The 15130-nt window shown below is 40.9% G+C and overlaps 1 protein-coding gene across 1 annotated transcript in view; it reads left to right on the forward strand.

Annotated features, from left to right (window-relative positions):
- Positions 1 to 422: 422 nt before the first annotated feature.
- btbd11b (BTB (POZ) domain containing 11b) overlaps positions 423 to 15130 on the forward strand; it is a 79877-nt gene continuing 65169 nt past the window's right edge. Inside the window, exon 1 of the mRNA XM_032523543.1 lies at positions 423 to 1324. Coding sequence (XP_032379434.1) covers positions 472 to 1324 — 853 coding nt within the window. The 5' untranslated portion in view covers positions 423 to 471. The remainder of the gene's footprint in view (positions 1325 to 15130) is intronic.

Genomic DNA, 15130 nt, shown 5'->3' on the forward strand with positions numbered 1-15130 from the left:
GCTACTTTTACATGACAGGATTTCTGCATTTATGCAATTCCAAAGTTGTGAGAAACTTCACCAATGTAGGCCATGTACAATTACACAAGCATTGTGCTCACTGTTTACATTTTTTTTAAATTATATATAAGCCTTTTCATGGGCCATATCATAGATTTTGTATTGATCCTCTCAAGCGGTCCAATTAAAACTCTTTGTGCTTCATCCCGAGAGTCCATTGGCTGACAGCTGTTCTTGGGTCTCCCCGGCCCCGCCTCCTTCTGTCAGGCACTGCGCTGGTACAGCACTGTGTGTCTGCCGATGCACTGGAGTGAGATACTACTCTTTAACTTTATACGACACCCTTGGACGACCTTTCCCAAAAAAACAGAATCATCATTTGTGAGAAGAGCTCGTGCAAGACGCGTGTATAAGAACTTGAATATTTCATTCCACCTTCCCAAGCCCTCTTTTACAGTATGAAGTGCAGTTATGGCAAGGAGTAGCAAGTCAGTGGCGAGGACCCTGGAGGATTTGACGCTCGACTCGGGTTATGGTGGAGCCGCCGACTCCTTCCGATCTTCCAGTGCGTCGCTGTGCTGCTCAGAGGCACATGGGGGGACTCACTGGCATTTAACCGACTCGATGCACAGTCGACACAACAGTCTGGACACTGTTAACACGGTCCTGGTCGAAGACGCCGAGATCCTGGAGAGCACCGGGCAGTGCGCTAAACTGCCCGAGCTTGAGGATGTGCCGTGGAGCCTCGGGGAAGTGGCGAGCGCGCTGAACAGGGACGAGGAGATGACCCTGCCGACCCCCTCGCAGGACGTTCTGCTCAGGCTCTCGGTGCTGGTCAGCCGGGCCCTGGTCAGGGTCGCAAAGGAGTCGCAGCGCCTGAGTTTGCGCTACGCCAAATGCACCAAATACGAGATCCAAAGTGCCATAAAGATGGTTCTGTCGTGGAGCGTCTCGATGAGCTGCATCAGCGCGGCCCTCAGTGCCTTGTCCCTGTACAACATGAGCACGGAGGAGGACAAGTTCGGCCGCGGCAAGTCGGTGCGCTGCGGACTCATCTTCAACGTGGGGAAGTTCTTCAAGTGGATGGTCGACAGCAGGGTTGCGGTCAGGATCCACGAGCACGCTGCGATCTACCTGGCTGCGTGCATGGAGAGCCTCTTCCGCGAGGTGTACGCGCGGGTGCTGCGCAGCGCGCTGCTGGAGCGGGATAACGGGATTCCCAAGTTCACTGTGGAGACCCTGGACCAGGCCGTGAACACTGACTCCGAGATATGGGGCTCTCTGCAGCCCTGGCAACACCTGATCTGTGGGAAGAATGCAAGCGGTGAGTTGGGAATACTGTAAGTCCATGCAACAGGGTCCTTCTCCACTTCATACCCTTTCCACAGCTTTTAAATCCCTGTGCGTAAAGTTTAAAAAGTCCCCCCTCTCATCTCACGGTAAATTTACATCAGTATAACAGATACATGCTTCTCCATTAGATTTACTCCAAACATCCATATACTGATATGTAACAATTTATAGGGGATACTAATCCAAACAAGTCTCACCTGGACCATAAATGACTACCAGGACTTATTTAAAGAGAGGTCTATCTGATTCACTATCTGTCAGATCTCTGATATGAAAAGGTTATGCCACAGTCTCTCTCTCTCTCTCTCTCTCTCTCTCTCTCTCTCTCTCTATATATATATATATATATATATATATATCTATCTATCTATCTATCTATCTATCTATCAATCAATCTATCTATCTCTCTCTCTCTCTCTCGTTGAGGAGCTGTAATCCTAAAGTCAAATACGTCAGTGAAAGAAGATTTCTGCAGCTGAAATGGAGCTTCCTATTCTCAGTGATCTGCAGAAGCTGCAGGCAAGTGATGACTGACTGAGTAGATCAGGATGGGGGAGAGTGGTCCTCTTAAGGCCAGCTTGCCTCCTCTGTCTTCTGTGCAGTGTTAACGTTATTCTCTAATAATCTTCTAACACTATGTGGTGTTTTTTAGTTAATGCACTAAATGACGAAGCAGGGCCTGGTATCCCCAGGCTTAATGACTCACTTTGATAGCTTTCAGTGAAAGGGGCTCTCCCTGTTGGTTTTCCTACAATAACGCCCTGTGATTTATTCCTTTCACCCAGAATGGAAGGGGGTCTTTCATTCCTGTATACATATGCTGATTCCGTCCATTGGCTTTGCAAGTTTTTAGAAATACTTGGTGTGTGCTTTGAAAGAAAGTATAACTGTATTCAGGCAGTATTCACTGCCACTTATACAGCAATACATCACAAACCACTCTAACACATGCTTGCCCCTGTTTTGATGGATGTCGTAAAAGTGCTGCTGTGGCTCCTCTTGCAACAGGTTTACGTAATGAAAGGCCTTGGGGGACCTATGTGCTATCATGCATTATGCAGAGTGATGTGAATAAAACTGAGTTATAGAGTGAGCGAGAGGAAAAAAGAGAGACAGGCGCATAGCGAAAGAAACCTGGAGATACTCTGTATTGATGAATCACCAACAGAAGGCTGGCACCATGAGAAGAGCACTTTATTTCGCTTTATCTCTTTGTTTCATAGGCACAGTGAAACATTTTTGTTGAACATACAGCTTGTTTACCCTTTCCAATACTGTTTGCTTACACCAGCTGCACAGTCAGCATCCGACTCGCATAAATGTGCATTCATTTGTAGAGGTAACATCATATAAAGTGACATATAGTAAAAAAAAAAAAACAGTCACATAAAGTTCAAAGAGACAGCAATACTACTCATATTTGCCCCCACCCCCGTGGCTCCAAGCCCTCAATATGACATCAACATTTACAGTATGAGCATATACTGTACACTGTAGAATGCAAATATTCAGTCCCTCCGCACACTCAGGACACTTGGCATGCAGCAAGGCTCCCACTGTAGAAGAGAGGTGGAGTGTTCACTGGTGCATTGGATCGGGGAATAGGATGCAAGAAAAACGTCTGGAGCGTGTGGAATAGTGATGTAATGCCCAAGGCTAGAAAAGTGACAGAGTGCATGAAGTCAATGATGTTGTTCAGTATTGTGCATAAGGTAGTAATTACTGGAATGAAAATGAACTTGAATGCAGCTAAAAGCTTTATCTTTATCATAGCAATGCATCAAATGACTATGTGTAATGGGAGTAGAGCTATATAGTCATATAGAGTAATTTGACTTATTGTTTTGGTTTTCTTGCACACAACTTGTAGCTTTGGTTTACGCTCAATGCTCTTTGACTGTCCACTACCTGCCCAGTATCAAATGCTTAGGTACTGTTAGGGATGTAATGATTACCAGTGTAATAACAGTAAACCATTATAAAAATGTTGACAATATCAAATTAGCGTTTGCATTTAAAATATCATGATTATCACCTTGGATTACCCCAGTTTGAAAACTTTGTGTTCAGTCCTTCCCAGCTTTGTCCGAGTCTCCTGAATTTGCCTTGTAGGCACACTGCATACCCTCCAAAGTGCATTTCTTGAAGTTGGATTCATGGCGGAAGGAGGAAATTACAGCGCTCAGAACATTTGGTTATTATCAGAACGCTGAAGGACAGCTGATTAAAGATAGTTATCCTGTCTGCAGAACGTGCAGGAAAAAAGCCGCCGCTAAAGGCATTGAACACACTTTTAAAAATACTGCGATAATACCGAAAAACTGGATCATTTTGGTCACTATAACCGTGAGGTTACATTTTCATACTGTTATATCTCTAGCGACTATAGCTATGTCCTATCAGGTAGTGAGCTAGAGTGACAAATAATTCCCTAAGGAGTTGGAGGAGACCAAAACAGAGCTGAAAAGAGAGTAAAAATTGAAAATATATTTGCCCGGTGGCCAGAAACACGACTCCAAAATGAGTACTGCTCCGCATCTGCTAGGCAACTTTATGCTAACACATTAGCCATGTCAGTGTTTACAGCTTGTTTCTGTAGATCCCAAGTGGAAAAAAGTTATAAATTATGCAGCTTTAAGTCTTCAGATGTTCAACAGACACATACGGTTATAAATCTACTTAGTTTTAGGCAGGTTTAACACTGATGGACAGTGGATGTGTGCACCTGTTGGGGCATTCTACTCCTAATTTCCACCAGGTGCGGAACGTCAGCGGATCCAATAGGTTTCCATCAAAGTCAATGTGTGTATTTTCACTGACTGCGGAAGTTCCCAGCCCTCGGGAGCAGATACCAAATGTCCTTTTTGGCCTGATGTCCTTTACCTTTCCGCTTTTTTGTGTTGAAATTTTAAAATCCGGTCGATTATCGATATATCTGTCGATATATCAGGACTGTGGTTAACTAGACTGTTCTGTTCTGACTGATCTGTCCAATCTGAGTTTTCTGTTGCACAACTAAAACAACCTTTAACGTACACATGTTCCACCAAAACAAGGTCCTTCCTGAAGCTTTTTTGCAGGGGCACCATCGCTCTGTCTGGTTCTTGGCCCCACCCAAGATGATTGTGATTGGTTTAAAGAAATGCCAATAAACCAGCACGCTTTTCTTGTGTTTTTCCCATCCTGGATTGGTGTGTGGACTAGCCAGACCCCCCTCTGCAGTGCCGTGGAGGAAGGTCTGGCAATGCAAGACTAGGGAAAGATAGGATGATTGGTTCAGTTAAAATAGGAAGTTCCATATTGTGTAAGATTTCCATCACATTTCTTATTGTGACAATACAGGACCTCTTAACCTCAAGACACCCTCTCTGCAGTGACAGATAAGGCCAAAGCCCAGACGCATCAATCCCTGTCTTCACAGTAAAACCAAACAGCCAGTCAATCCGAGGGTGGGATGACCTTATCCGAGCTTCGGCTTGCCAAATTGAAGCTCCATATCGCTCCATCCATTCTCTCAGTCTCTGTCTGCCAAATGGAAGCAATAGAGGTGATTTTTCAATATTATGCTAACGCTGGTGACCCAGCTTTGTCAGGAGGCCTTTATGAATATCTTTATTGCATCTTCCACCTTATTTGTGCTGTCACAAAGTCAATAAGGTGGTTACTTCATTGGGTGAATTATTTTATTAACTTTTCAGCTTCTATCAGGACCCCTAGTAATGAGCGGAATCATTTGGCGGGCTTTCTCTTTTCCACAAAAGGTCAAAGCAATCATTTGAAATCTTGGTAAGGCTTTATAGCTGCAAGTTAACTCTTTTTTATACCACTCTAACATCTAATATCTTAAATTATAAAGCCCTAACATGCACCCAATTAGCTTAGCTTAGCATTAAGCCTGAAAATGGCTGATCTTGCTCTGTCCAAAATAATGTAACAACATCCACCAACCAGTAACTCTAAAGTTCACTAATTAACTTATCTTATTTGTTTAATTCGTACAAAAGTATAACTAAAGGGGCACCTAGGTAGCTCACCTGGTAGAACGCACGCCCATATGTAGAGGTTCACTCCTTGATGCAGCGGCCACAGGTTCGACTCCAACCTGCAGTCTAAAATGCCCCAAAAATAATCTTAAATAAAGAGAAAGTATAACTATTAAGGTACATAAACACTTACGTGCCTGATCCTTTCTTGTAGATGCACCGTGGAGATTTTTGGCACACCTTGATCATTTCTTGCCCAAGAGGAGTAACTTCCCCAATGCCTAACAGCATGGTGACGGTAATACCAGTTACTGCTTCTAGCCAATAATTACTCTGCTAATGCTAAGCAAGGCGAATGGGCTTCTGGCTGTAACCATACATTCACCGCACATATTTGGGAGTGGTATCAATCATCTGATCTAACTCTCAACAAGAATGGGAACAAGTGCACACCCAAAGTGTCAGACTATTTCTTTATACACTCAAGAGTAATGATCAATAATAGAAAGCATTTAAACAATAATAAAAGGCTCTGTAGTTTTAGGTGTAAGTACTGTATATACTGTGTTTTACATTGTTATGCATGATGTATTTCTTTGTAATGTAATAATTTATACGAACAAGGGAGAAAAAGCTTGTTCTTGGTTGCCTCAACACAGTATCTATAATATCCCAATCTACTGTATATCCCCTGCTGTAATGTCTGCTATACACCTACTGCTCTTCACGGCTCTGCATTGGCATATATAGCATATGGCAGGCCTCCCACACATAAGCCTAAAACACATGTACTCACTCGCACACATACAGTAAGATGTCAGGGGCTCCTCTCACCATGTCTGAGCCAGTTTTATTTGCAGGTGGGTGTTGGGTTTCCCTTCTCCGGCTGTGGTATTCTGCCAGACCAGGAAACTGCTCTATATGGTGGGATATTTCTTATGGCTCCCACTAGGCCCAAAAACACTGATTCTTTGATTTCTGTGATGTGCATGTCACAGAAAATGTCTAGTGGAACACGATACCCAGTGCTGAGGACGATTTTCGAGGTGTGAGATGACTTTCAAGTTCAGGCAGAGCAGGTTGGGTTGATAGATCTTAAGGATAATTTCACCCTAAAGTCATTTAAAATAAGTGTAGGTAATGTAGCTTGCAAGTCCTGGCCCATTTTGTTTAATGGTGGTGTTTTTTTCCTTATTTACATGCACAGTGCAGCTACAGTTGACTTGGTTGACAGAACATTTTTGGGGCAAAAGAAATTATAGTTTAGCCCAGCGGACCATTTCTGGATCTCTTCCAGGTCGCCTTAAACTGGTGGGTAAACATGACATTTTGAAAGCTGCTAATCAATATTTTTAATTAGATTTTTTGAATAGATGTGCAACGTGAAAAGAGTTCTCTCGTAGTAACCCAGAGTGACTTGTCCCTACAAACTGCAGTTCCGATCAGCTCTATGGAGCATGTAAGTGTCTTATAGCTCATTGTTTTGGTTTATTGGTCCATGGATTTACTCTTTTGGGTCACTAACTGCTCTCATCAGGATCGTTTTAACAATACAGCTCTGATAAACCCACTCGACGCACATATTCCCAAGCTTATGAACATACATGAGTTGAGAATGTAGCAGCTAAAGGGATACTTTGCCGATTTTAAACCAGCTCTGTGTCATCTTGGTGTGGTTAGTGTGTGCAGATTAAGAAGATAGGTGAGCAAATATTGTAGTTTTTTTGTCAGGTTGCCAGTAACGCACCTCCAAATAAATGCTAATATTGCTCCGTTTCTGCAGAATGGGGGATTAGGCAACTGTTTGCTAACACATTTGCAAAAAGCACACAAATAAATCAAGTAACCCAAGTTTAAAAAAACATGATTTTTACTAAATATGTTTTGTGTTTATTTAATTTAAAATGTATTTCACTTTTCCTGTAATACTGTTTAAAATAATCTAATGGTGATTTAGTTGTGGGGATCTGTGATGGAAAATGGCAAAAGCTATAATTGATGTGCAACATATTTTATATTTTTTGTCAATATGCTTTCATCTGTCTCTTGTCTAAACACGTGGTAAAAGGGGCAAGGGTTTCTTTGAAGACTTACCATTAAGCATTGACATTCAATAATCATTCAAAGTGCAATCCATGATGGAAGTGTCAGATATATATCTCAACCAATGGCAGCCTCAGAAGAAACTCAGTGCAGCCACATCTTGAGTTGTTGCATCTAAAATATAACCCTGCTGAGGGGTAATTTGAGGTAATTTGAACAACTGGGCATGCTGCTCTGTGGCATTGTCCTCTCCTCACTCTCACTTTTCTTGCCTGGAAAACACACCTTTCAGCACAAAGAACACACCTCTTTGAGGCTTGTCAAAAGGCACTCTAGGAAATCTGGAAAATCAACAACATGCAACAACATGCAAATTTGGTTTAAGTGGGTGTGCACAAAAATAGTAAATCACAGCAATCTAGCATATTCCCTGGAAATCATTGGACTGTAACAGATGTGGGGTTTTCCTTTTAAAGCCTTATGTGTACCCTACTTTTGGGTTACAGATACAGACTTACAGATGCAAGCACCATGTGTGAAAACCAGAACTGATGCACGTGTTGAGGAAATATGATGTGTATGCCATTAGAACAGGGACACTTTACCGTTCTACTGGGTAGCTTTGTGCTGTTTTGGTTTAGCGCTTTACAGGGGTGAGGGAGTGCAGGTCTCATTCCATTCACAGGTCTTTTGTACCCTATTGTAGTACGAGGTCGGTGCCTGGTGCACATATGCTGTGGGGAAGGGAGGCAGACAGGAATGACTGCGGTCTGCAGCGGTACCACTCTGTGCCGGTGGAGACCATTCCCCATGATGTCTGGGAGTGAGATGTAACATATCTGTGCTAGGGAAACCCTTACACACCAGCAAACATTAGGCATATAAGACAGCAACATACACAGACAGATTCATACACACAGAGTCACACATGGCCCAGGTTCAGATCTGGTATTAATCGTTTAGGAGGGGAATGAAGAATGCTGATGGAATCTGGTACAGCGAGGGGGGGGAGCTCCAGCCGAGTTTACTTCAGTTGATTAAGAGGAGCCAGGCGATAGAATACAGTTAATTCTGCACCAAGCTGGCAGTGTCTGCAAAAGATGGAGTGTCTTATTTTTTTTTTTTTTCTCTAACCGGTTTCTTTTCCCATGCACCACTGGGGATGGATTAAAAAGTTTCAGTTGCACAATGTTACTCATTGCTGTGTTCAAACATGTAAGTGATGGACTGGCTCAGTATAAATCCGCCGCTATATATGAATGGGACCAGCCATTGTACACAATGAACAGACAACTGGAAAAAAACAATTGTATTCTACTATTTAGTATCCTTTCAGTGGTTATTGAATGCAGAGAAGGTGAAATTGAACCACATTTCTAACAGAATGTTGTAATCTGTGCCTGTGTGATACATATTTGTGGAGATTGCGTCAAGGTTAAAAAACAAAGCACCGTTCTGTCATGTCATCTGAGAAAAACAATGCTGGAGCAGCTGCAGCGAGGACTAATTTAGTGGATTTTTCCAATTTTCATGCTTGACCTTTTACACCAAATATAGCCCTGGCAATGTCAACCCAAAAAGTGCACTTTAAAATCACTTTTTAGATTCCTATTTTCTGAAAAAGATTCAGTTTTTTATTTTATTTCTGGGTGACATTATCGAAGGAGCTTCAGCTGTTTTATTTCCGTCTTTGGTGAAGATGGATGTTTTCCCTCTGGACTAAATCTTTCCGGGATGACTTTCAGTATGTTTTCCCAATTCACAGCTAGTAATTCTGTATTAGCTCACTTAGGTAGACAATGAGAATATACCAATGCTAAACTAGAATAAGTTAAATATTATTCTGCGCCATGGAGCCAAATCCAGTGAAGCCGTGGCTAAAAATGAATTGTTCATGATGTTGACTTTGGAAGATTGCAGAAGGAAGCAGAGGGAGAGAAAGAGGCACAGATGGCAAGGATCAAAACAGGAAAATCCATAAGAAAAGCTGTGGGTGACAGATGAGACCCACACAAGCAATGCCTCCTTCTTATTATAGCAGGAAGAGGCAAACAAATACCAGCAAGTGGATTAGTTAGGTGGAGCATCAGTATCTACTGCACTCTGTTGTTGTGTAGAGGGAAATTATCCTCTTTAAATAACAGCCAGTCTGGCTGGAAATTATAAAGAAGATGATGGTAAAGAAGCTTTTAGATGTATTACCTTTTTGTTGTGAGCAACTCTTGTCACCATTAGAAAAGTGATCTGGTCTGATAGAGAAAGCTGCATGTCAGCTCATGTCAAGATGCTTCTGGATTCACAGTTGGCAAACCGTGAACCAAATTCCAAGATATTTACATAACACAGAAATTAGGTATCCACCGATACAGCTTTTTTTTGTCACGATACCTGGGCACGGAGTGTCAACCAGTACAGAGTACGATCTGATATCAGTGTTTAATTAATAAGCTGTTTGCCTCACTGTGTGGAAGTGACTGGGATCATTCCTTTATGTGAAAGGCAACATCATTACGAGGTGCCCCTGAATGCACAGTGAGTTTAGGAGGGGCACGTGAAGGCACCATGAGTTTACTTGGAGTACTTGGATGCACCATAAAGTCCCATTGGAGGCCACAAGCTCTAGCGTTCATTGTTTCTTTAAATAACTCACCAAATGTTGCCACACCAGTGACTTTAGGGAAGCAGGAGTGCCACTGCCCAATGTGAGGCGAGTGCAGATTGGAGTCGCGCATGCTCAGATGTCAACGGTTTACGGCATAACTCATCGTACCTGATGAGAGTCGAGTCAGACCGCTCTGGTCGAGTGCAGATGTTAGTTGCGCATGCTCAGATTTAAACGGTTTATGACATACTATAAAGTTGTGAAATCCATGAAACTTTTCTCATTACAAACAATAACAGAATATGGGAATTATTAAAAAAAACGTTTTAGCTATCTATGATTGTTTGATCGCTAACGTTAGCTCAAAACACCATTCAAGTGGCAGTAGGGCTGCACGATTATGGCCAAAACAATAACCACGATTATTTTGATCCGCATTGAGATCACGATTAATTATCACGATTGTTTATTGATTTTAACCAAACAACTTTTATTGTCACATGGGCTATTTATAACTGCTTTCACATCCATATTGTGCTACATTCGTATTATGTTGATGTTGGATGCTGGATGCTGCAGCTGCAACACATGTAAATGAAATGTGGCGTGTGGAAATAAATAGCGTAGAATTTTTTTTTTTTTTTTTCAAATGTATCTCTGAGAAAGCTCCTTGTTTTCAACAATAACTGATTAAAACTCACTCATAGGGTTTTTGAACCATTATTTTTCTGGCCCCTCACCTCACTAAAGCTCACTATGCTATTTATTTAATCTGAACAAAGTAAAAATGTCAAACATCAAAGGTAGGTTGTGTGACTTTCTGGATACTTGTGATACTGTGAGGTTGCAGAGCAACGAGAGGAGACTCCAGGACACAACAACAAGATACAACATATGACAATCCATGAGTTTGAGAGGTACTGATAGATGGATTTTGCTACTTTTCCCCATTTCTTTTTTTTTATGTTAACCCTTGTGTTGTCTTCCCACCGACCTGGAAACTTAAAATGAAAACCTTTTTTATCAAGGTTATGGTCGTCTTGTTTGGCACTTTTGTGGCTTTACAACAATTGTTTTGTCACTTTTTCAACGTTAGTCGACTTTTGCTGAGCCTTTTGACATTTTCGTGGCTTTTTCCCCATATTTTTAAAGCTTTTTTTTTTTTTTTTACATTTGTCACTTTTTTAACATTTTTGTCACTTTATTTGACAATTGTTCACATTTCAGTCACTTTTATTGACATTTTTCTCTCTTTTACCAATTGTTTTTTCTCCAAATGCTATGAAATTGACAAAACAGCCAAATTCAATGAAAGTAATGAACTGATTATTTATTTAACTTGTGAGAAGCGTTGTTGGGAACCATTTACGTTACTTTTTAGCCCAAATTTCTGATATAGAAACTTTTTTGGAAAGGGGTCAAATTTACCCCAAAGACAACAGGAGGGTTAAGGTAAGCTAACTCTATGTAACAGACCAACATGAGAGAGGAATCTTCTCATTTTACTCTTAACAAGAAAGAGAACCACAAATTTCCCAAGATGTTGACCTATTCCTTTTCAAATCACCACTTGTATTTTGTCTCTGAGTGTGTTTTCATCCTTATAGGTTGTTTTCTCTGGCCCAATTCCATTGATGAGTTTGTGAACTTGGTTCGGTTTAGTTTCACACTGAGAAAAATCCAAGTGAACCAAAATGCACAAGTCTAAAGTATGTATAAGTATGAAGATTCTGTGTTGTGGAATAATGCATATTTCTCATATCGCCATGGTCAAACCAGCTTATTTACTTTAAATTATCATCCATCTGCACTCCCAGGCTTCGCTCCAACTTTAGCAGCGGCTTATTTGACCACAAAGATGCGACTGATGGCAAGCTTGACCGCAGTCTATTATTATGATAGAAAGATTGCTACATTTTGCATGTTTTGTGCACTGAGATTGCAAAAAAAACAACACCTGATTACATCCGCCGTTTAGCTCAAACTTGCACAGCACACCTGGCAGTTGAGTCAGACCGCGGTCGGATCACGTTTTCAACACAAGCTGCAGAGTTTGTTTCCATACTCACCTGAGTGGGATTGCTGTTATCACACCTGCCCAAACCAACCGCACCATGGGGGTGAACACAATAGTGTTCATTTCAACCAAACTTAATAAGGCAGGTGTAAAAAAAACAACTGAATCCTTGGCTTTCCTAAACCTTTGGCAAAAGATTTGTTAAGATGAAGAAAATCTGCTCCTACATAACCTCTAAGCTGCCAATGTTCAACTCTCCTGCAGTCAAGCTAATCCATGGCTGCAGTACAGTATGCAGTGGGAGTAGAATAGAATAGTAAAGAATAGAATAGAAAGCCTTCATTGTCATTATACACAAGTGCAGTACCTGTGCAACGAGATTGAAGCAACCCCTTTACAGTGTCAAAAATATAAAAAATTAAAATGTAAGTAGTGCAGAAGAAGAAGAAAAAAGAGAGAGTGAACATGGTGCACAGTTCCTGAGCAACTATATACAGTACATATATAAAATAGTAAGAAAGATAAAGGGTTTGTATACACATTATGCAAAAATATAATTTGGTATATCACAAGTCCTGAGTATTAAATATTGCACAGTAATGAGATTAAGTGATTAAGTCTTAAATATTGCACTGTAATGAAAATTGCAAAGTGTGAACTGATTTTGATGGGCTTTTGTTATTTGCCTTTAACAAACCACCTTATGCGTTTTTCCTCTGCACATGAGGAGTACAGAGCCAACAGCCGGATAAACACAGAGCAAATATAGTTCATGCGACAGAAATAAACACCCATGCTCGCGTTCCCAGGGAATAAAACATATACTTTCCCTGCAGGACGTAATTATCCTTGAATATATGGATATACATTACACGCTGCTGTGCGCTGTTCACTGCTGCTGTCTCTTGTGTCATTAGTTAATCATTTACAAGCTGAGTCACCTCTAAAATCTGAGATACTTTTATTTTTTGACAGTTAGACAATATCAATCTGAACATACCCACTTACACTCAGTCTGCCTCATCTACAGTAGATAAGAATTAGTTTTCCCACATTTTCCAGAATGCATTTCCACAATCCTGTGGATGTGCCTGAACTTGTTCTATTCATGTGCAGCAGATAATGACAGCAGGGCCGAGAAAGCAAGTTTTTCTAGCTGAGGAAGACTCAAGAGTTGCATCCTTTTATTAGAACTGGTCTTGTGGGTGCAATGCATTCTGGTCTGTTGAGGAGAAATGAGTATTCACGTTAAACAGAGCTTTAGAAATACTGAAATCAGTATCAATATTGAGAGTCCAACAAGTGAAATGTAAGTACACTTTTCTGTAGAAGATATTGTTAATGTAGCTCCCATTTTGCATTTATTAAAGGTCCAATGTGTGGGAATTTCATCCATCCATCGTTAAGATCATATATTGCAATCAACTCTCTCGCGCCATGCAGTTTAAAGTATGTATTACAGCTATAGTGGCCTTCACGCTTTAGAAAGCCAAGATGTCATCCACGTCTTCATCCAGCTTTACCTCCGGTGGTCAGAGCAGAGCACTATATCCTGTATGTCCGTTACCAGCTAATGTATTTTAAGATGGCACATGAATATGGAGGGTCTAACCCAGTTTATGCAAATGCAAATGTAAAATTTCAAGCCAATAGGATACTTGGAATGGGTGGTGGTGGTAAATATTCATTAAAAGGACAAGTTGGTGAACTGGCAAAACAGACTTTGATAATGAACAACTAAAGACGGACCTTTAAAGGAGAATTTCAGTCGATTTCAACACGTAGCTCTGTTGTTTGTAGATTTGGGGTGCTGTCAGTAGAGAGAAAAACCAAACCAATCGGTCTTGCCTACACCGTGTTATCCTCCTGCTAGAGTTAGCACCCAACAGACTTAAACAGGGCAAGTTTTAAACGTGCATGTAGCCTCTTAACATGATCAAAATTTCATTACAAGTGTCTACCCATGTGAAGTGATTCCTTCTGAGTGAACACAGTGAATCTTACTGCTGTAGATTTGACAGAAAGGCATAAAAGTTGTGCCAATTCAGCTCTGTTTACGGCAGTGTGCTTAGGGACCGTCTACAAACACAGAAGAGAGATACAGCAAATTATTATTAATCAAATTATTACATACCTGCAAACTTGTCACCTTTCTGTGAAATTTGCCGTTTTGAATCATAAAATGTCATCCATGTGAATCCTGTTTATCCATAGAGTTTTTTTTCCCTAAGTCCCTAAGTCTTGCTGGAACTAAAGAGAGCTGCTGCGGTCATATTCACTGTGTTCACTCAGAAGGAATCCGTTCACATGGGTAAGCACTTTTAAGGACATTTTGAAGATGTTAAGAGGCTAAAAGCACGTTTCAGCATCCTGGCTGTGAAATGTAGATTCTAAATTCTCCAAATTTACAACCAACAGTGTCTTAAAATCACTCGGAATTCTCCTTAAAGATGATGTACTATATTAAGTCTAAAAATACTGGAATCAAATACTTACTTACATGAACATGTAAACCCCTCAAATTACCATAAACAAAATACTGAGGACATCAGCTCAGTATCCTCAATGGTAGCTACAGCCATAGATATAGTTGTTCTATATCAATGGCTACAGCCTTGACTATGGATTTTAATATAATGAGTCTAAAAAGACTAAATGCAACATTTTGTTTCATAGTCACATAAAGGTTTCCTGTGTTTTAGGTTGAACTTTCCATTTTAATTGTTGTCTTTAAAGCTATAGTGCTTAGTTTTTATAGTGAGGAATTTTTAAGTAATGACAACAAAACTGTTGGCGCATCCACATGACTCAAGCCTACACCCCCACCCCTCTGCTACGCAGTTGCATGATGGACTCTTCAGACGAGGTAATTATCACCTAAGCCAAAGTCGTGGAGAAGCTTAGCATAGCCATACTTAGAAATAAAGAGAGAGTTTTCTGGAGCTAATAAGCTTAATTAGCTTTGTATCAGCTCATTTGGCATGTATTTGGTTTGAATGTAACGGATGTTCATTAAAATGATATAGTTGCACACTATAGCTTTAAATGTATTGGCTTGCTTGTGAACAATGAAACGACACGAGTAAGTGCACATACTGCGGCTTAGTAGCATTCTCGGAGGCGTTGAACCTG

Source organism: Etheostoma spectabile, chromosome 8, assembly GCF_008692095.1.
Source record: "Etheostoma spectabile isolate EspeVRDwgs_2016 chromosome 8, UIUC_Espe_1.0, whole genome shotgun sequence".
NCBI classification, from domain to species: domain Eukaryota; kingdom Metazoa; phylum Chordata; class Actinopteri; order Perciformes; family Percidae; genus Etheostoma; species Etheostoma spectabile.